The 22,820-nt window shown below is 38.2% G+C and overlaps 1 protein-coding gene across 1 annotated transcript; it reads right to left on the bottom strand.

Annotated features, from left to right (window-relative positions):
* Window positions 1–7,499: 7,499 nt before the first annotated feature.
* Window positions 7,500–21,938, bottom strand: LOC138393870 (alcohol dehydrogenase 1C-like). Its single transcript, XM_069485336.1, has 9 exons — window positions 21,857–21,938; window positions 18,997–19,098; window positions 18,254–18,392; window positions 16,433–16,520; window positions 16,118–16,337; window positions 14,056–14,316; window positions 11,902–12,037; window positions 11,144–11,282; window positions 7,500–7,837 (listed from the first exon to the last, which is right to left on the bottom strand). Exons 1-9 carry the CDS (start codon window positions 21,872–21,874, stop codon window positions 7,813–7,815), a joined length of 1,128 nt encoding a protein of 375 aa, XP_069341437.1. The 5' UTR covers window positions 21,875–21,938; the 3' UTR covers window positions 7,500–7,812.
* Between the last annotated feature and the right edge of the window lie 882 nt (window positions 21,939–22,820).

The following is a 22,820-nucleotide window of genomic DNA, read 5'->3' as shown; positions in this document are numbered from 1 at the left end:
TGAGATTAATATTATTCTAAAGATTGCAGGAAAGAAAAATTATAACCCCACAGATGTGCATAAATAGTTGGAAAACTTTAAAGCATGTTCAGGAATTAAATGCAAAGCAAAGCTGAGGAGAGGCAATTTAGCAGCAGTTCATAGGACTTTAGAATAGAATAGATAAGTATTCTATAGGGCCAAGTGTGGTGGCTCATGCCTCTAAACCTAGCAGCGTGGGAGGCCAAGGTGAGAGAGTCCTTTGAGGTGAGGAGTTCAATACCAGGTTGTGCAACATAGTGAGATCTTGCCTCTGCAAAAAAAAAAAAAGAAAGAAAGAAAGTAAGAAAGAAAGAAAGAAGAAAGAAAGAAAAAAAAAAAGAAAAAAAAAAAGAAAGAAAAATTAGCTGGCTGTGATAGTGTGCCCTGTAGTCCCAGCTAGCAGGGAGGCTGAGGCAGGAGATCACTTGATCCCAGGATTTGAGGATGCAGTGAGCTATGATCATGCCACTGTACTCAGGTCCATGCAGCAAAGCAAGACTGTCTCCAAAAAGAAAAGTAAATATTCTATACACAATTAGAATAAATAGAGTAAGTATTTTATTTAGAACAGAATAGATTTTAAATTGCTAGAATAATTTTTGAAAATACTCACATTCAAAACCATCAATTATTGTCCAATTAGCATTTCATTTTGATTTTGATTCTGAAGCCAAAAGTGTTGAGGGAGGTGAAGTGCTAGCCAACTTTGTGACCCTGGATTGCTGGATTGCTGCCATGGGGAGCATATTTGAGAGAACAGCCTGTTTGTTGACATTTGTCTTGTGAAAGGGCATTCCACAACATCAAGTAGGTTAGAATCCTCCCCAATACATTTTATGAAGCAAACATAACTCTGATAGCAAAACCAGGAAATGATGCAGCAAAAAAAGAAAACTACAGACCAATATCCTTTATCAATATAGATGCAAAAATTCTCAACGAAATCCTAGGAAACCGAGTCCAGGTGCTTATCAAGAAAATAATCCATCACGACCAAGTGGACTTCACCCAGTGATGCAGGGATTGTTCAACATACACAGATCTATAAATATAATTCATCACATAAATATCAGCAAAAACAAAGACCATATGATTCTCTCAATAGACGCAGAAAAAGCATTTGACAAAATTCAACACCCTTTTATGAAAAGAACGCTTAACAAAATAGGCATAGATGGGGCTTAACTAAAAGTGATATAAGCCATATATGACAAACCCATAGCCAACATCATACTGAATGGGGGAAAATGTAAAGCATTTCCACTTAGAACTGGAACCAGACGAGTTTGCCAAGTTTGCCCACTGTCTCCACTGCTATTCAAATTAGTGCTGGAAGTCCTTGTGAAAGCAATCAGGCAAGAGAGCAAAAACAAGGGCGTCCAAATGGGGGCAGAAGAGATCAAGCTCTCACTCTTTGCTGATGATATGATATTATATCTATAACACCCCAAGGATTCAACCAAGAGACTCCTGGAATTGATAAATGAATTCAGTAAAATCTGAGGATACAAAATCAATACACACAAATCAGAGGCATTCATATATGCCAATAACAGTCAAACTGAGAACAAAATCAAAGACTTAATACCCTTTGCAATACCAAAAAAGAAAATAAAGTACCTGGGAATATATTTAACTGAGGAGGTAAAAGACCTCTACAGGGAGAACTATGAAACACTGAAGAAGGAAATTGCAGAACATGTAAACAGGTGGAAAACCATACCATGCTCGTGGATCAGAAGAATCAACATTGTTAAAATGTCTATACTACCCAATGTGATCTACAGATTTAATGCAATCCCTATTAAATTACCAACATCATTTTTCACAGATATAGAAAAAATAATTTTACACTTTGTATGGAACCAGAGAAGACCCCATTTAGCAAAAGCAATTTTAGGCGATAAGAACACAATGGGAGGTATTAATTTACCAGACTTCAAACTATCCTACAAGGCTGTGGTTATTAAATCATCTTGGTATTGGCACAAGAACAGGGACACAGAACAGTGGAAAAGAACTGAGATTCCAGATATAAAACCATCCTCATATAGCCATCTAATCTTTGAAAAAGCACACAAAAACATGCAATGGGGAAAAGAATCCTTATTCAATAAATGGTGCTGGGAAAACTGGCTAGCCACATGTAGAAGACTGAAACAGGACCCACTACCTTTCACTTCTCACAAAAATTAACTCACGGTGGATAACAGACTTAAACCTAACGTGTGAAACTATTAGAATTCTAGAAGATGTGGGAAAAACTCTTACACACATTGGCCTAGGCAAAGAATTTATGAATAAGACTCCAAAGGCAATCACAGCAACAACAAAAATAAATAAATGGGATCTGATCCCAATTAAAAAGCTTCTGCACTACAAAAGAAACTGTCACGAGAGCAAACAGACAACCTACAGAATGGTAAAAAAATTTTCACACGGTGTACATCTGATAAAGAGCTGGTAACTAGAATCTATTTAGAAATCAGGAAAATGAGCAAGAAAAAAATCAGACAACCCTATCAAAAATTGGGCAAAGGACATGAACAGAAACTTTTCCAAAGAAGACAGAAGAATGGCTAACAAACATGAAAAAATGCTCAACATCTCTAATCATCAGGGAAATGCAAATCAAAACCAAAATGAGATATCACTTAACTCCAGTGAGAATGGCCTTTATTTAAATGTACCAAAACAAGAAATGTTGGCCTGGATGAGGAGAGATAGGAACACTCATGCACTGCTGGTGGGACTGCAAACTAGTGCAGCCTCTGTGGAAAGCAATATGGAGATACCATAAACAGATACAAATAGACCTACCATTTGATCCAGCAATCCCATTATTGGGCATCTACTCAAAAGAACAAAAGACATTCTATGATAAAGATACCAGCACCTGAATGTTTGTAGCAGCACAATTCACAATTGTGAAGATGTGGAAACAACCCAAGTGTCGATCAATACATGAGTGGATTAATAAAATGTAGTATATGTATACCATGGAGTACTACTCAACTATAAGAAACAATGGTGATCTAGCACCTCTTGTATTTTCCTGGAAAGAGTTGGAACCCATTCTGCTAAGTGAAGTATACCAAGAATGGAAAAATAAGCATCACATGTACTCACCATCAAATTGGTTTCACTAATCATCACCTAAGAGCACATTTAGGAATAACATGGGTGTCGGGCAGATGTGGGTGGGGAGGGGAGGGGTGTATATATACGTAATGAGTGTGATGAGCACTGTCTAGGTGATGGACACGTTTGAAGCTCTGACTCAGAGGGGTCAGCGTGCAAGGGCAATATATGTAACATAAATTTTTGTACCCCTACAATATGCTGAAGTAAGAAAAAAAAATCAGTTGGTTGTATACAGGTAGATGGTTTTATATGGGTTCTCTCTTCTGTTCCATTGGTGTATGTCTCTGCTCTTATACCAGTACCATGCTCTTTTGGTTACTATAGCCTTGCAGTACATTTTGAAGTCTGGTAATGTGGTGCCTCCAGATTTGTTCTTTTTGCTTAGGATTGCTTTCACTATTTGGGCTCTTTTTTGGTTCCAAACGAAGCATTGAATTATTTTTTCTAGGCTGTGAAATATGATGTTCATATTTTGATAGGTATTACATTGAATCTATAAATCATTTTGAACAGTATGGAGATTTTAACAATGTTGATTCCACCAATCCATGAGCATGAGATGTATTTTAAATAGTTTGTGTCATCTGTAATCTCTTTCTTCAGTGTTCCTTACTTGTTCTTGTAGAGATCTTTCTTCCTTGGTTGTGTATATTCCTAGGTATTTTATTTTCTTTGTAGCTGTTGTGAATGGTATTGAGTCTTTGATTTGACTCCCAGCTTGACTCTTATTGGTGTATAGAAATGCTACTGATTTATGTACATGGATCTGGCAACCTGAGACTTTGCCAGATTTATTTATCAATTCCACTAGTCTTATGGTGGACTCTTTGGGATTTTCTAGATACAAGATCATCAGCAAAAGGTGATAGTGTCACCTCCTGTTTCCCAATTTGGATACCCTTTATTTCCTTTTCTTGTGTGCTAGTTCGGGATGGTACTTCCACCACTAACTATGTGGAATAGAAGTGGTGACAGTGGGCACACTTGTGTTGTTCCAGTTCTAAGGGAGAATGATTTCAACTATTCCCCTTTCAGTATGATGTTGGCTTTGGATTTGTCATATATAGCTTTTATAATTTTTGGACATGTTTCTTCTATGCCTAGTTGGGTGAGGATTTTTATCACAAAACGGTGCTGAAGTTTGTCAAATGTTCCTTCTGTATCTATTGAGGTGATTATATAATTTTTTTTTGTTTCTGTTTATGTGGTGAATCACCTTTTCTGATTTGCACATGTTGAACCACCCTTGCATTTCTGAGATGAATCCCACTTGGTCATGGTGGATTATATTTTGCTGTGCTGTTGAATTCGGCTTGCCAGTATTTTATTCTGGATATTTCTATGCATATTCATAAGTAATATTTGTTTATGGTTTTCTCTTTTTCTTGTGTTCTTCCCTCAATTTGATATCAAGGTAATATTAGCTTTGTAGAATGAGTTAGGGAGGAATCCCTTCTTCTTAATGTTGTCGTATAATTTCTGTAGGATGGGTATCAGTTCTTAGTAGTCCTCAAATGTCCTCTGTCTTTAAATGTCTCAGAAGGAGGAGAAGTTATTAAATGTGAAATAAATGATCGTTGAGTGCTCCAAATGATTTCCACTATTCATTATAGTTTGAAGATTTGGGAAAGATAAAACCTAAAGCCTTAGAGTTTCCTTCCATCAGTGAAGGAATTGACTTCAGTTCAGCTTTTGATTTCCTTCCAGCTTCCTGAGGCTTGAATTCAGGTTCAAAGGAAATAGTCTTAAAGTTATTTCTCAACTTATTCCTCCTACCCACCCTGCAACATGCTATCACTCAAGTGATATTTATTATTTAAATTTGCAGGGAACTAAAAGTGTTTTTTTGTTTCAAAACTATTGGTATTTCTGTTGAAGGCAGTTAGATATCTCCCCAAACACTGGAAATTATTGGTTTATGAATGAATGGAAGTCCTTAAATTTGTTTAGATAAGAATGATCTGTTGATTTCTCTCACCTGCTTTCATTGATAATAGAACTATTGAGTTATTTATTGACATGTCAAATCCCTCAAAGGGCAAGAATGGACATGGAAAGCAGATGTTTGTCTCTCTCTCTAGTTATTTCTGTCTGTTAGTTTTGTCTGTGAGAATTTAAGCAAGCTCTGGATTCTCTTGGTGACTGTGATGGTGCTGTGCAGACGGTCTTCTCAACCCTGAGATGTTTCTTCTATGCGAATGTAATGAGAAATCCAAGGGAATGTAATGAGAAACCAAGTTCACATATCCAAGCATTCATTTCATCAAAATAGTGTTTGGTACCTACTCTACTTTTATTGATATTCTTGCCCCACCAATTTTTCTTTCTCTTCTTATGCCATGCCATGGTCACATACATTCATAATTATCCAATACATATTTGTGCTCACTCTACTTCAACTTCTGAGTAACTATCTAATAATTCTGTCAAGATGACTTTCTTTCTAATCCTAGAGCTCCTTGTGTGAATTCAAAGTAGCAAAGAGCCAATTCAGAGTTCATCTTTATTATTTCTTTTTATTATGTACTATTACTGGAGGGGCTAAGTCAGTGCATCAGAGTTATTAATTAAACCATCAACATGAAATTTTTTCACCTAGAACCTTGAAAATATCTTCATTTTGACTAACCTTTTGATATTGGCTAAAAGTGTGTGCAAGCTATGTACATTCACAGAGTTACATTTTGAGGGGGAGAGTAGCAAACATGGATGTTTTTGATTCTAGAGTCAAAAGTTACTGGAAGCCACACTGACCATGTGCACCATTACAGTCCTGTTGGGATACAAGCCACACTGTGGTTCCTCTTTTGTATTTTGATTTTAACTTGCCTCCTTCCCTGCCAAGGTCAATATAACTAAGAACCAGTGATGGGTGCAGAAGTATCCCCCTTCCCCACACCTATGCACTCTGTGAAAACACTGAAAGTGTCCACCTGACACCCCTCTCCGTCAGCTCCCCTAACCTGGGAGGAAGGAGGGTAGAAGCTGGATCCAGGGCTCCTGGCCACTGGCAAAATTTATGACTTCTGTGGTAAGCTGGACGTTTAGAACTACTTCCTTCTTGTGTGGGTCTGACCTTGTCAACACCAAAGTAAAAATCACAGTGCACACTGCAACAGGTAGTTCTCCTGATGTTATGCTAGGGACATTGTGAAAGGTGCCTTGACACTGAGTGTCTCCTTCAGCATCTTTGACAAAACAATGAAATGTTTCCCACATTTATGTGGCACTTTGCAGTTGGCAAAGCTCTTTCACTGGCATCATCCCATTCAACTCGATAAGGCTATAATGGGTGGGGGTAACTTAATTGTTTTCACAGCAAAGGACGAACCAGCTCAGAGAGTTTCAGGGACTTATTGAGGTCACACAGTAAATGGCAGATGGATTATTTTACTCTCTGTCGAGGGTCCTTTCTGTGGTATGAATCAGACTGTAGACATAGCAGCAAGTAGCACTTTTGGAGATAGCTGTAATTCCTTACATAGGAAGTAACTTGTCATTACACATTGGAGATAAAGCTCAAAATGCAAATCTTCCTCTGAGAGTGGGAAAGCATTAACAAATGGGTACTACAGGCCTTCGCATATTCAAAATATTAAACTTACTTGAGGATCATAGATTTGATTTGAGACACGGTACTTAATAGAAAAGTTCTAGATTCAAGGTAATTTTTGTAACAGTGCACCTCTGTATATGTGTATATATCTACTTAGCAAATGTACTGCTTTCGGTGTTGGTGCCATTTCTTGGTTACCCATTTTATATGCTGTGCTCATAGCTGCTGCCATCCTATCTCTATACGATTTTTAATTTCTTTATGACTCATTTTCAGTCAATTGTAATCATTAACTAAGACCGTTTAGCCAATGAAGCACCTTCATGAGTGAAAATTACAGAGTTTTTCAACATGGTTAAAGGAATAGTTCAATTTTCCCAACTAGCATCTGAACCTCACATTTATCACATGATGCATGAAACATGTTTTTATTTAAAAGAATAATTATATATTCAGTGCACACTAATAGCGTGAAAACAATAGAGACACTCTCCTTCACTGTATGAAAATGTGTGACATTTTCTTTGAGTTAGTAAGAAATCCCTGGATTTAGAAGTTCTGGATCTTCTCTGTTTATAAACCTGAGTCTGTCCTTTGCCATACTGCAGTTTTTACCCTGGAGTCTTGACACATTCTATAGAAAGAGAAAACACAGGTAGTGGAATTAGAGGTAGAGGTAGAGGACCTCAAGCTCAGTAGCCTGGTGTGTGTGTTCGGGGCAGGTGGAGGGTTCCCTCCACTGGGCTTCAACGACTGTGGGTTAAAAAGACACAAAAAATGCAAGAAGGCACAAGACATTTATTTCCTCAATGGGAAAGGTGACATGAGTAGAATGATTAAGAAGGAAAGTTTAGTGGTCCCAATTCCCCAGTTTATTCAACATCTTATCTATAAAATCTCTCCCTGGATTTTAAACATTGGCTTGAAAAATAATTTCCTATCAATTTCTGTTTCTTTTGGAAAGGTCTCGTGTGTGATTTATTGATAACATCTCTGCAGAGCAGAATCAATGACGTTGCCCAGTTGGTGTTGCAGAGGGTGCGGGATGGAGGCGGCTGGAGGCTTCTTCAAGGGAAGGCGTCTGTGTGGTCTCAGAAGGTCAGGACAGTGCGGATACTGCAAAGGGAAGGAAAAGATAGTGTGTTAACACTGAGACAATTCACAGTCTTCCTTGTGAGGGTCCAGGGAGCATCTGAGGTGTCTTAGTGAAAATCTGTCTGGGCTCCCAGCTACTGCATTCCCACCCCTAACTATTTGGGTCATATCAAATAAAACACAGTTCATCTTTTTTGTTGTTGTTCTTCCCTCTTGAATTTTCTCCGACCTTAACCTTGCTCATAACATCCTGAATATGACTGTCATTTGGACTTCAATTCTATATCAGCATCCTCAAAAAATCATTTTTGAGTTTCCGTGTTCCTAGCAAATGAGGGAATATAAAACAACAATGGGTAATAACATGCAAAAAGTTCTTCCTATTTGTCACAAACTTTGTGTATACTTTTTGTGCATTGTCTCATTTAAACCTCAACCTCAACCTAAGCCCTGGGTAGGCAGGCTTTCATCTTACTTCCATTTGAGAGATTATAGAAACTGAGATTTAGAGAGATTTGTAATTTGGTTCACATCACACATCTAGTGTGGCGTGCTGGCATTTCAAATTGCGTAAATACAAAATTGTATAAATTACAAGATACAAGCCTGAAGGAACTGTTAGTTTAATGATGTTAAGGCTATGCTGAAAATTTAATAGAGCTTTAATGCAGAGATGTTTAAAGATTCTTAAAAGTAGATAATAAAGCTATTTGTATTAACTGTAAGAGACTTCATTCTTGTAAGGTTAGAAATGTAACATTTACGCTTGTCATTACACATTATGCCCTTTCTATAAACCATCTTGTGATGGTTAAATGCTTTTACAAGAAGACGGTCTTCATGCCTCTTTAATTTTTTTTAAATATATGGGGGGGGATGGGTGTATACATACATAATGAGTGTGATGCGCACCTTCTAGGGGATGGACACGCTTGAAGTTCTGACTTGGGGGGCGGGAGTGGCAAAGGCAATATATGTAACCTAAACTTTTGTACCCCCATAATATGCTGACATAAAAAAATACTGAAAAAAAGAATATATGTAGATAATTTAGAAAGTACAGGACAGTATAAAGAAGAAAGTAAAAATAATCTGTAATCCCACAACCTGCAAATAATCATTGTTGTATTTTCTTGTATTTTAATCAACTTTTTTCTAGACGTATGTACATTGTTTACTGTGCTTGTTGAAAATTTGGGATCATAGTGTATATACAATTTGTATTCTCTATTTTATGAACCAAGATTACATCAAGAGATGCTCCCAATGTAATAAAATCACTTCTTTTTAATAGCTTATGAATTTCTAATAAATGATTGGAATTTATTTAATCATTCCCTTAATGTTGGACTTTCAGGATGTTTCCAGTCTTTTATATTATGGGTAACAAGTAAACATGCTTAAACACATATGTACATTGAATATTTGATTATTTCTGTAGAGTAGTTTTCTAGAAATGGAATTTCTGGCACAAAAGATCTAAGTTTTCTCAATTTCTGATACAAATTACCAAATTCCTTTTCCAAAAGGAAAAAACAATTAATATTCCTACAAGCAGCATATATAGGTGCCCACGTCACCTTACCCTTACCAGTATTAAGCAGTATAATTTTTGATTTTTGCTTATTGGTAGGATTCATTATGTTTAAATACAGATATTGAATTGTATGACACTCTCATAAAGGGAATTTAGGCACACCTAGTGAATTCTTTTGTTGTTCAATACTGCTCTCTAGGCTTGGTCATCTCTTTATATGCCATTATCTTTCCAACCTGATGATGATGATGATGATCATGATGATGAGGATAATAACTAACGTTTGATGACTACTGTATTCTATATGTATGTATGCACACACATACACACACACATGTACTGTTGCGATGTGGCTTAATAGAAAGCAAATTGATTTGCTAACAACCAGATCTTTGAAATCTGCTCCCCTCTCGGCTACCTGCTGGTTCTGGCCTAGATGTGTCGTCTCTGAGTCTCAGGTTTCTCCTTTCCAAGATGGTGAAATTGGAACTGGCCATATCAGTATTGTTTGGGAATCACATAAGATAATACAGATAAGACAATCAGTAGAACAGCTGGTGCTGTCTAGTTGCTTGTTTCTTTCCTTGCTCTAGAATATTTGTCAGCTGAAGTGTCTAGTATAATATTTTATGTGAGTGCCCAGGAAATACTATTTAAAGTTGAAAACCCCATGAGAGGAAGTGTGGGGTAGCAGAGAAAGCATGGACTGTGGAGCTAGAAGGCAGGGAGTGGATACAACTGCCCATTACTAGTTGTGCTTCGTTTAAATGCAGGTGGCGAAATTCATCTTACTAGGTGGCTGTAAATGTTAAATGTTAGAAGTAGTAAATATTTAATAGAATTGGCTTATTTTTCTAAGCTTCAGAGAAAAGTAAAGACAAACAATTAAATAGCATTTTGCACCCTTCCCCTTCATGATAACTTTTATGTGTAAAAACTTCTTTGTAAGCTGCAAAAACGAAAAAAGAAAAACTAGTAGTACCTGAATAGAAAAAAAATCCCAACGTAGTTCTAATTCATCCCATAATGAAAGTATTGGGCATGTCCTGAATATAATTTAAATTTACAGTCCTTAAATGTCAGCCTTATTTAGGGGTCCAGGCAGAGACTTCAGTGAGTCCATGGTGTAATGAGGATCCTGTGACCCGATTTTTTCTTTTTTTTTTTTTTTTTGCAAAGGTGAGTGTCCTCTTGTAAAGAAGGCTGAGTGGCTCTGATCCTTCAGATTTGCTGTAACCAACATAATTTGGCTTCAACAGAATAGGAAATGTAACACAACTGTTATCAGCTCCCCACAGTAGGATCTCAGGTGCTCTACATGTGAACCTGAGCTGGTAACAGAAAACCAAGGCACTCCAATTTTTTCTGATCATTCTACTTTTTCTTTTGTTTTTTTTATTTATTTTTTTTCTTTTGAGACGGAGTCTTGCTCTGTTGCCCAGGCTAGAGTGCCGTGGCATCAGCCTAACTCTCAGCAACCTCAAACTCCTGGGCTCAAGCGATCCTCCTGCCTCAGCCTCCCGGGTAGCTGGGACTACAGGCATGCGCCACCATGCCCGGCTAATTTTTCCCATATATTTTTAGTTGTCCAAATAATTTCTTTCTATTTTTTTTAATAGAGATGAGGTCTCGCTCTTGCTCAGGCTGGTCTCGAACTCCTGAGCTTAAAGGATATGCCTCCCTTGGCCTCCCAGAGTGCTAGGATTACAGGTGTTCTACTTTTTCATTCTCTGCTAGCCAACCCCTTACCATAAAAAGCAAAAACGAATAACCAACAACTTAAAACCTACCTCTTTCCAGAGCGAAGCAGGTCAAATCCTTCATTTATTTTTTCAAAAGGCAAAACATTGGTTATTAATGGATCCAATGGAAACTTCTTAGCCATAAAATCAGCCACGAGTTTGGGGACAGAATCTTTACTCTTAAAGCCTGAAAAGAAGACAATATCATTGTTAGATTCAGCCAGGGGTAAGGAGGAGAATTGGAGAGAAGACTTTCCAAATAAGATTAAGATGAAAGTTTATAAAAAGTGCTGCATTCCTCAGACTGCTATTACTGAGGTTACTGGGAGGCAGAGTGCTTTGATAGATGTCCTTTTGCAGTGCTTTCGCTTTAAAAAAAAATCTTCCCAGATAAGCAAGGGTCCTTAGTTATTAGCTGTCTCACAGAGAAATTATAGTGCAGATGATTATGCCCAAAGTCAAGGAGCAAATTTAGCAGTTGTCTCAATTTGGGCAACGAGTGTAAACATGAATTATAGATTCACGTGTCCTATAGACTTTCTGTGCCCTATTACAAATTTTGGTGTCTTATATGGTCACAAGTATAAAAAGAGGTGCTAGTTAGTTTTTGGGGACACTAGAAAATTCTGTCTTGGGACCTTCTGTCTTCCTTAGTTCCACATTTAGTTCATTTGGAGCCTACAGATGCAATGGAAATTTTGATTAATTTTTGACCATGTTGCTTTCCAAAACCTGGCCTTGTCACTTGTAAAAGGGGAGAGATGGTGAGGATAACAACAATTTGGCTGTTAAGCATAAGTACGTACCTCCAAAAATACCCCCTTTCCAGGTGCGTCCAGTCAACAGCAGTAGAGGGTTCATGGAGAGGGTTTGAGAATCGGGAGGGACCCCGACAATGATGCTTGTGCCACACGCCTCATGACAACATAACAGGGCAGCCATCTGGAATAAAATCAACACTTAACATCCTTAAAGTAAACCCTCTGATAGTCTCCACTGATAATGCACAGTATGATTTCATACTGATTTAGTGAGATTGTGAGTGTACAGAAGGAAGAGATTATGTCTTTTTGTTCTTCATTCCTTTTTGGGCCTAGGTTAGTGCTGTGGATTTAGGAAGTGCCAGAAAATGGTTTTTGAATGAAAGAATGGATGAATGCATTTGTGTATAGTGAACGCTTTCTTATACAGTAATAAGGAGGCAAACATCATTACAAACATATGTAAGTTTGGGTTCCTTAAAGAAGGGTACTCTTTCATTGTCACACGATTCTCAGGCAATCTTTGAGCTGGTTAATTCATGTTTCATTGATTTATTAAGTAGATAATTTGAAACTAGTACATTGAACCAAATGGTTTGATGGTGAACAAGGTGTGATTACATCATCAAAATTTGTCTCTTTCCCACTTGATTGTTTGCCTTTTTGATGGATTCCTTTTCTTCTCTCCATTTCTAAATTGAATATGTTTTAAACATTGTTTTTTACCTCCCCCAAATGCATAGTGGTTTCATTTAAAATTACACTTATAATTCTGGATCCTCAAAAGACAGTCCAGAAAGTCTTCCCCCTCTAGTCATCCTTTTGTATATGTTCTGTAATAAGATGATGGTACAGGATCCCCCAAAGAAAATAATAATTAATCCTTTGATTTTTGATTATGACATTTGGAAGACCAGATATCCTCAGAACATGTGGCTATCCGGCATTTGGTATCTTCAAATAAGGTAGCAATTCAGTTCCACATGAGAAAATGGAGGAAAACAATAGAAAAAGAGCATAAAGAGGAAAACTACAGCCTTGGAGAATGTTGGATTCTTGTGAAACTTCATGCTTATATAGCATATTGTCCCAGGTCAAGGCTGCAAAAGGGCTTTGCTTTCAGGGTGCTGCTCCCCTTCACCACACTGCTGGGACTGCCTGGAGAACCTCAACAGTGGGGATTTGTTGGTCTCTGTGGATGTTTTCAGTAGGATTCTAGAGAATTCAGTGCGGGTGAAATATAGCTCGAGATGTGTTTTCCATTGCAGCTGATGATATTTGTACTTATTTGAAAGTAATAGGAGGTGTATTTCAAACATGACATAAACACTGCAAGGTTGGAAATAGTATTGCATATCAATAATGCTGGCTGACATTTCCTGAGAGCTTACTGTATGATAGGTGGCACTGTGCTAAGTATCTGACACGCGTTATCTCATGTAAACCATAAACAGTGCAATAAGATAGGAATGTATCTCTGAAATTTGTGGGCTGGTAAATAGTTGACTTTTAAAGTATTCAGTCCAACATATCAATATTGGGTACAAGTTATGTGCCAGGCACTGTGCTCTCTCCATGGTAAAATACAGGGTGCATTAAAGCAGTCACTTTCCTTAGGGCACATCTTCAGTTAATGAAATAATTCTTGACCTAAAATTGCTCATTATTTTAGGAAAAGTATGATATGTAAAAAAATTTGGAATACATTAAAGCATGTAAAGAATTGTTAAGCCATTTTTCTTAAGAATGTGGGGGAAAAATAATACCAATTGGAGAACAGAATTTATATTAGTTACATTTAGTTGAGTTCGAATTTTTTTACTAAAAATTAATAAAGTAAATCTGTAGTGGTTCAATTCAAAAACAAACCCTTTTCTTTTCTAAAAAGGAAATATTACTCGAGACAGGCCTGCTTACCTGATGGAATGTAAGATTTCTCAACAATAAATGAAACAAGCCAGGTAACAAACAGGAGATGGAAAATTACCATTCATTATTTAAAAAATAAACCTGCAATTCTGTATCCCCCATAACAATAAGATGAAAAAAAAATAAAAATAAAATGAAATAAAATATGATAAAATAAAAATCTCATTGTAATTAAAAAAAATATTCTTTATACACAATATTTATATTCTGCCGCCTAAAAGCATACTCCAGATTGCAGAAGCAGAAACTTCTTCATGTCATTGTACGTACCAGTGTCTCATGCCGACCAATGACCTCAAACGAAAAATCCACACCTCCATCGGTCATCTCCATTATCACCTCCTGGATGGGTTTCTTGCAGTCTTGAGGGTCGATGCATTCAGTGGCACCCAACTCTTTGGCCTTTGCAAATTTACCTTTGTTGATGTCCACGGCTATGATCCTGGCCGCTCCAGCTGCCTTACAGCCCATGATGACGGACAGGCCAACACCTCCCAGGCCAAACACAGCACAGGTAGAGCCCTGGGTGACCTGTGTATTCAGATAATGCAAAAATGGATTAAGTATTGACTGTTGGAATGTGCCTAGGCTTTATAAAGTGCCAGGCCTTGTCTGTTACCAAGAGCCACTCAGACTCTCATGTCCAAGCTGCTGTCAAAAGCTCTTTTGGCTTTAGTTGTTTCATGTTTAAGTTGAGGGTGTTGAGCTAGGTCAGTGGATCTCAAGCTTTGCTGCATATTAGACTCATCTGGTGAGCTTTAAAAAATCCCAATGCCCAGGTCACAGCCCATACCAATTAAATCAGAATCTCTGCAGGTGTGGCCCAGTCCCCAGGTGACTGCAATGGGATGCCCAGGCTGGGAACCCGGGACTGGATGACCTTTGAGTTCTACATGTCAGTGACTGCAATCCTGAAGAGAATCTACATGGCTGAAAGCCATCGATAGCCAGCCTTAGTGTCTCCTACATCCACAAAGGCAGTTTGTGGCAAATGGCATAAGTGGAAAAGGCTACTTAAGGAGACTGAAGAATTATCAGTCAAACCCTCAATGATCAACTGCTTGGTTCATTAACTTTCAGTAGTCATGACCAGTAAATCCCTGCTTTAAAAAATACACCAATGCAACAAAAGGCTGGTCTATATTTTAATAATGAATATAATCTTTCATTATGAGTATTCTTAGCCTCTGGTCCATGGGTACGCCCACTTAGAACACCTGGTAAACGCATGAGACAATTGCTCAAGGCAGTAAGTGCGAAAGTCACAGAAATTTGGAAGGATGTACTCTGAATTGTTTACATTGTTAAGGGGCTATTTAATAAATCCAGTCTTCTACAGTCAGCCTTCAGTGTGGCTAAAATGTTCTTTCTGTCCCCAGTAATCTCATTGATATATTCCCTTAAGGGTGTGGCATTCATTTATCCACCAAATATTATTGAGTACTACATGGTACAAAAATACTTTCTACTTTACTAAGAAAAAGACAAGGCTTGTAATTGTGACTTAAAGGTGCTAGCAATTACGTATTGTGATTTAAGATAAAGCAAGAGATTTTGAAATGGTATTGTAGTGTCAGCTCTTATACCAACCAGCATTCAGCCTTATGTCCCTGGACCTCAGTTTCACAAAATGAAGAGTACTACCAGATACACTACTAGATTTTCAGCCATTTGAGAAGAGGAGCCTTTAAAGCATTTCTCCTTGAAACTGAGGACTTCTGACGAGTGTGTGTGTGTGTGTGTGTGTGTGTGTTCATGGTGGGGAAGGAGATGCAGATGAACTCCTGTAATGAATGAAATATATGTGTCACTGAAGCTTTATTAGTTTCCTCTGAAGAATCTACAGAGTGGGTGACTCCTGGTTTGGAAATGTATCAGGTAAGGTTTGGAACCTTAAATGTGGGAGTGGGGAGTCCAGGGACTAGATGCTCTTCAAAGGCAAACCCTTCATTTCACTTATCTTTTCTGCCTCAGAACCCAGCAGAACCTACTGCGCCTAGTGCAGGTACAGCTGCTCTCTACTTATAGAAGAAATGACTAAGAGAAATCTCAACCCTACAAGTTAATAATCCCAAAAAGGAAAAATATAGAAGAATAATTATTGCAAATGAAATCTTTAGTTTTATTAACCACGTATGAACAGCTTTTTATCTATGACTTGCAGCTGAATTTTTAAAGACATGCACTCAATGCCTTCTGGGGCCATTTTTCTGTTCGTAGTCAACACCTCACAGCCATGAAAAATACTCTCTGATTCTTGTGAGAAATTGCTTCCTTTGTGGCTCCTGACAATCTGAGTGTAAGTGGTCTTACTGGCCACTGTCATTCCTACCTTGGCAATTTTGACTGCAGACCCATAACCAGTGGAAAACCCACAGCCGATGAGGCAAACTTTCTCCAGTGGTGCAGCCGCATCAATCTTGGCCACAGCATTCTCATCCATCACGGTGTACTGGGAGAAGGTGCTGATGCCGAGGAAGTGGTGGACGGGCTTCCCCCTGCAGGTGAACCTCGTGGTGCCATCCTGCATGGTTCCCCGAGGCTTGGCCAGACTAGTCAGTGAACACACAGACACACAGGGCATGAGACAGGAGCATAACTAATGTGCAAACTCAAGGGCTGTGCAAAGAGAGGATGAAAAACCTACTCGTTTTTCAAGCAGAAGTTGCTTTCAGGGTGTTTACAAATTCTGCATTTTCCACACTGAGGAGTAAAGAGTGGGATGACTTTATCACCTGGAGGAGGATAAAACAAAATTTTAAATTTCCAGAAATTTATAAAGGGAGAACTTAGACCTCATGTGTATATATTCGAGGTTTGTGTCTTTGACAAGAGTGTCCATGAACTAGGGTCCAATCCCTACCGTGCCACTGGTCATTTTCTGCCAACATTGGTGTTGGTTTGGGTTACATGTGCCTGAAGATTCCCAAAGAGGAAACATAAAGGTAGAAAACAACATGGATTTTAAAAATTATTTCTGTAGAGTTAACTTTTATTGAGTGTCCTGATTTCTCCTGGGGCTTTACACACATCATCTCACTTAATCCTTTACTAATTAAATCTCCAATATTCTCACTGTATCTGTAACATTTTCAGTTGGAAGTGGGCTTCCATAGCTCCACAGGATGTTGGGGAGATGTGATATTTTGTAATAATTTGAGCTAATATAAAAATGAGAATTTGGATAACCAATTTTTGGCCTTTCAAAATGAGTATGCTTATCTTTCATATGTAGCAAATGCTTTTTAAAAATATCTTAATTTCTTTTTGAGGAAAACTGACAAAAATAGGACAAAGAAGAATGGAAGAAATGCCTCTGAAAACCTCAACCCTCAACAATGAGTTAGGCACTTTCTTTTAGGAGAAGAGCTGACTTTCAAATGTTTTTAGTTGTTAATTTTTGAATTATCTCTTTATCCTGCTATGGTGAAAGCAGAAGGAGTGAGAAGAAAGGGTGTCATTTTCTTATTAACTTATTTCTAGCTACAGGAAGTACGAAGAGCAGAAGCTCAAACTAGACCGTTGATTTCATTATTTTCTGTTCACGGCTTATTTAAGTATTTGGTAAGTTGGAAGGTCGAAATCTATTGGCTAATGGGATTTCTTTAGAACTAAACATAATTTTTATTTATAATCACCTATTCTACCTATCCCACAACACCAAGAGAAATGGTTGGCCCATCATATTTTGTAGATATATGTTATGTGGGAATGGTGATATGAAAATTTTGTGTTTAGTCACCCTTTCCCTGTGAAAATATTTATATCACTACACAATAAAATTAGGGTAAAATAAATAGTAGAGATAAAATAATTCATAATTTGTATCCAGTCACATTTAGTCCTGGCTAAAGGTGATACAACAGACTGTTTATGGCCAGGTGCTTTCATGTAGTCTGTTTCATTCACTCCCTGTTCCAGAAGAGAGGCTGTGAGGGAAGAGGAAATTGGTGAACGGGCTCCACGTGCTACGTAAGGAAAGGTCATGTTGATTCGGCTGTAGCCACACGGCCCCCTTTTGTGAACTCAGCACAGAACAGTCTCCATACACTGGTCTGGAGCCTCAGGACCAAGGCTTGTGTTTTCTCCCTGGTCCCACGGCCAGTTCTGTTTGGGCCCTGACAGAAGACAGTGCCCAGCAGCACTAAACCGGGGCTATTAGGGGATGAAGTCCACACTGGCAACCCCTGTGTCTCCTGTGATCTCTCACATCCCTGTGCTCTAACCTAGTGTCTGGCGTCGTGTATTAATAGGTGCTGAGTAAACGTGCTGAAGGGGAGAACACGTGAGTGCCTGGATGCACACGTGCCCGGGTCAGGCAGGGAGGGAGGGAGGAGGACACACTTCAGGGCCAGCTGGGCTGTGACCTTGTGCAAGATCTTTCATCCCCATTGCCTCAGTTTCCTCATCCAGGCTGGACGATCTTGGGGTGATCCCCTGGCACATCCCCTGAGTGTGAATTCTGTACCTGGTTTGACTGTGGTCACCCCTTCTCCAATGCTTTCCACGATGCCAGCTGCCTCGTGACCTAATATGACAGGAAGAGGAAGGACAATGGTGCCGCTGACCACATGGTCATCTGATCGACAGATTCCTACGGCTGCCATCTGCATAATAAAGAGAAGATGATCAGATTCAGAAAAGATTATGACCCTCAGATGGATTTAGCATACCCAATTTTCTGGAATTGTGCTTCTAAAACGGTTTTAAGGATTTTGGGAAGAATCGTTACTCTTTCCAAATACAAAAGATCCAGTTTATCCCCAAGCAAGGCTATCCAGTCTAAATCCCTTGTCTACCTTGTTTCCTGAATTAAAGAATTTAAAATAATCTGGGAAATAACGTATCTTGAAATATTTATCTTATCTAACAAAAGAATGCATTTTTATAGAAGTAGAAATTGCAGATTAACTCCAAGAAAGTGTCTAATGCTAATTGATTTTGAAATCTTGATATATCCCTTTGCACTTTTTAAATATACAGACACACAAACTGTTTTTTATTTTACTGGGATTATATTGTATATGCTCTTTGGTCACTTTTTAAAAATTTAACAATTGATATTCACATCTCTGCTTGATAACAAATGTAATTCCATTTTCTGAATTACCATAAAAATGTGCCTCTTAATAGATTTTTGTTTTTTCCATTTTTAATGTTTTATGAATTTTTTTAAAGCTAAAATTAAATGAAAGTGGAAAAATTTTTCACCTTAACACGAACTTCAAAGGCCTTAGGGGGCGCCACCTCCACCTCCTCAATGGAAAAGGGTTTGTTTAGCTCCCATAGCACAGCGGCTTTGCATTTTATCACCTGGAAAATGAAACAAATGATGCTACCAGTTTGTCCCCACTCTTGAAGTCAGGGCTTGGGTCTTCTTGTCTTTGTACATAGAACATCTAACCCCATGTGTGGTACCTAACAAGTGCTTCATAGACATGAACACCTCTGCTTTACAAGGGGAATAAAACTGTTTTTCAAAAGCTATAAAGCAATACCATAAGGAAAGAGAAACAGAATTAACTGTAATAAGACATGAGATAAAAGAGAATATATTATTTTAGGCCATCCTCATGTGGTTTTTTTCCCCAAAGCTGTCTATTGCGGGTATTCCCTAACGCAGTCCTGAAATTCATTGTTTGCAAATAACTGCTGGCTTTTACATAAAGTCCCAAGTCACTATTATTTTCCTGACAGAGCCGGTGTCTGTTCCCTTAAATCCATTACTTCCTTACTCAATATTCTGCTTAGGACAAAAGATCTGTCTTTGTAATGACAGTTAAAATTTACTTGCCCCCTGCCCTGGGATGACTTCTCTTCTCTATTTGCCTTTTCTCCTCTGATTTCTCTTCCCACCCCTTCTGTGTGCTACTTGTTTGCATCATTCATCTGAAACTTAGCTTAGGCAGCCTGTTTTGTTATGTAACTCATGTGTAGAAACTCCTTCCAGATTAAATTGGGGCTAAAAATTACAGAGGTTAGAGCTAGCAGGGTGTGTGTGTGTTTCTGTGTGTATATACACTCACACACATATATTTTAAAACTGGAGAACTGTGTGTTTGAGTTTCTAGCTGGCATAGCTTATCCATAGATGCTCTTAAAAATAAAAGTTGAACACATATTTGCAGTGTGTGGGAAGGTGGCATAAAACCTATCTTCCTTGTTGTAAAACGTGTACAGTTAACAGGGCTCTTTCTAGAGAGAATTGACATCATTGCAAATATGATAAATTCAATAGACATTTATTCCTCTGAGAATTCGTTTCATTATTTGTCAAATCCTTCCACTTTGCAGGGTGATCAACACGGTCGATGCCAAAGTCAATATGAGAACCCTTGGAAACATCATCCTCATAGCAGGAAGGTCCTGATTCTCAGGTGCCTGTGATGTGACAGGCACATTGTGGCCTGTGCGGGGTGAGTTTCAGGCTTCGCCTTGAAACCTGACCAGGGGCTGCCAGGATAGTATTACTGAATTATTGGCTTTATTTTCCAGATGAAAAGATTGAGGATTAATTGACTTGGATTGAATGATTTTCCCAAAGTCACAAAGCTGGCTGTCTAGGGAGTGAAGATTAATCTAGCCTTACCTTTCACTGCCGCATGGTAGTTAAAAGTTAACAGAATGTTAAATAACAACAGCAATAATAGCAGTGACTAGATGTATCGACTTATTGCTGTGTACCAGGTACTGTTCTAAGTGCTTTACAGCATTAGTTTATTAAATTCTCATAACCACCTTATGAAGTAGATGTTAGTGCTGTCATCATTGAGCATCTGAGGGAAATAAAATGCAGGCAGGACAAACATAAATGAAATGAGATCAAAATGCAAAGTTACTAACGCTGCACCTGAGAGGGGAGGATCGATTGCTTATTTCATCATTTATTATTTTCGTTCATATGGTTGGTTTACACTTCACTTTCACTTAATGAACTCATTATTTAGCTTAAGCTGAGTTTTGGTAAATTTAATTTTTCTTTTTCCTAATTATTTTTGCTTTAGAAAGCAAATACTAATCAGTAATTTATGAAAATAAAGTGGAATAAGAGCACTGACAATTGGCCACTTGTGATTTCCAACCAATCTTATTGACATGAGCCTGTTTTGTCAGACAGTGTGTGTGTATAGAAACCTCAGAACATTTAACTTGAGATCCTAGCAAGACGTCTTACTGTGTGCTCCACTCCTAACACAACAAACATGCTGGAAATGTTGCCCAGCCTTTTGGAAGTAAGCAGTTAAATACAGGATCTGATTACATTGAATGGCCACATCCATTTCTCTGTACCTGTCAACACATTGAAGAAATAAGTATAAATTTATAGAAGGCTTAGGACCTGTGTGCCTAGCTCTAATAAGTAATTCAAATTGTATTGGTATTAATTTTCCATAAAATCATGCTGACTTTTGTATGGGGAAGAGATTGTTCTATAGGATTTCTATGGAAATTGCCTAAATTTTGCCATCACAGACCTTTTTAAATCAGAATTTGCATGGTGATGTTTTCTTGCTTAACCTTGATGATTGTAATGCTTGGAGATCGATGTGCATTTTGTAGGTGATTTTATTTAAGGTTAGAAGGATATTTTGGTCTGCTCAATCAAACTCTTCTCACAAAACTTTTGTCACGCTTAACTTTCTGGTGTTCATAAAAATAAGGTGATTACAAAGAATAACACATTTAAATTATGGTTTCTTAATATAAAGACAACTTTTTACAGCTCATTTCTCTGAAAAAAGATAACTTCGTGATTAAAAGCTTTTCTGACTTTAGATTTACAAATTAGTTACAATTAGCTTGGAATAAACTCACTTTCCTACAAATATTTAAAGTAGGAAATATAGACTTTAACAGATAGAAATTTGATACATTTTTGTTGAAGTTTTTAGGATAGCTTATTTGCATTGTAGTTTAGTAGACATTATAAATTGTAACATATATTGCATATTGTATTCAGTGTATCATTTCTAATTTAGATATGAATTTTAAATTAGTCACCAAATACTGCATCCCTTTGTTTATTATACTAATGAGAATGTATTTCCAATAGTAATGGATTTTTGCTTACTTTTCCTGCTGTGCTCATGTTGTTTCTGTCTTCTCTGCAGACCAGGAGACTGGTGAGTTCTTGTGCACTTCTTCCTTGCTTGAGTGCATAAACAGGATATATTGCACACATATTTTGTTTGAGGAACACCCAATTCCACACGTGATCTGTGTCTTTAAGCCACACCTATCAGATTATTCTCAGAATAAGCCAAATAGGAGAGAACCGGGCACTGAACCAGCACTCAAAACCTTGACATTGTGATATGCTTATTTCAGATAACATTTGGTTTTCATTAGGTTAAATATTTCCCTGGACATAAATTTTAATCTCCCTCTTCCAGGCCCCCCCTCTCTCTTGAACTCTGTTTCTCGTCTCTCAATCCCACGTAGGTCATTCAGAGTCCTGTTTTCCCTTTGCTCTGAGCTCCCACCTCGAATCCACGTGGTGCAGTTAGCAGGGAGGAGGACTGAGGAAGCAGCACAAATGAGGCAGGACAGAGAGAGCTGGGAGCCAGAGGAACGTGTCTGATCCAGCACCCTCCTCTTCACAGCAGGGAATCAGACACCCAGTCAGTCCCAGCCAAGGTGTCACCATCCCTGGCATTTCTGCTCCATGCAACACCAATCAGCACTGACAGAGCACCTGCCTATACCAGGCTCTAAGCTGGGTCCAGTGGGGGGCAGGGTTGAACAAGAGATGACTTCCACCCATGCCCAGAGGCAGTAAGGAGCAGTGGTTATGGCATGGCTTTTGGGATCAGGTAGACCCCATTTCTTATTAGTTGTGTGAACTTGGACTTATTATTTAACTGTTCTTTGCCTTGGCTTTAGCATCTGTGAGATGTGGATGAATAATAGTACTACTTGAAAGGACTGTTTGATGAGTAAACAAAGTGATCCATGCAAAGCACCTTGGCAGATAGGATAATCCACAGTGCATATTAGCTACAAGTATTATCCATAAGATTTAGGAGGGCAAAGGC

This window comes from Eulemur rufifrons, chromosome 13 (assembly GCF_041146395.1).
Source record: "Eulemur rufifrons isolate Redbay chromosome 13, OSU_ERuf_1, whole genome shotgun sequence".
NCBI classification, from domain to species: domain Eukaryota; kingdom Metazoa; phylum Chordata; class Mammalia; order Primates; family Lemuridae; genus Eulemur; species Eulemur rufifrons.
Note: the sequence above shows the minus strand (reverse complement) of the source record. Positions and strands in the feature narration are given on the sequence as shown.

Excerpts from the sequence above, each read along its gene's own strand:
- LOC138393870 (XM_069485336.1), bottom strand. Across the intron at positions 11,283-11,901 it reads GAAAGGGGGTATTTTTGGAG|GCTTTAAGAGTAAAGATTCT; the intron begins GTACGTACTTAT and ends TCTTCTTTTCAG. Across the intron at positions 7,838-11,143 it reads CTGCTTCGCTCTGGAAAGAG|TATCCGCACTGTCCTGACCT; the intron begins GTAGGTTTTAAG and ends TTCCCTTTGCAG.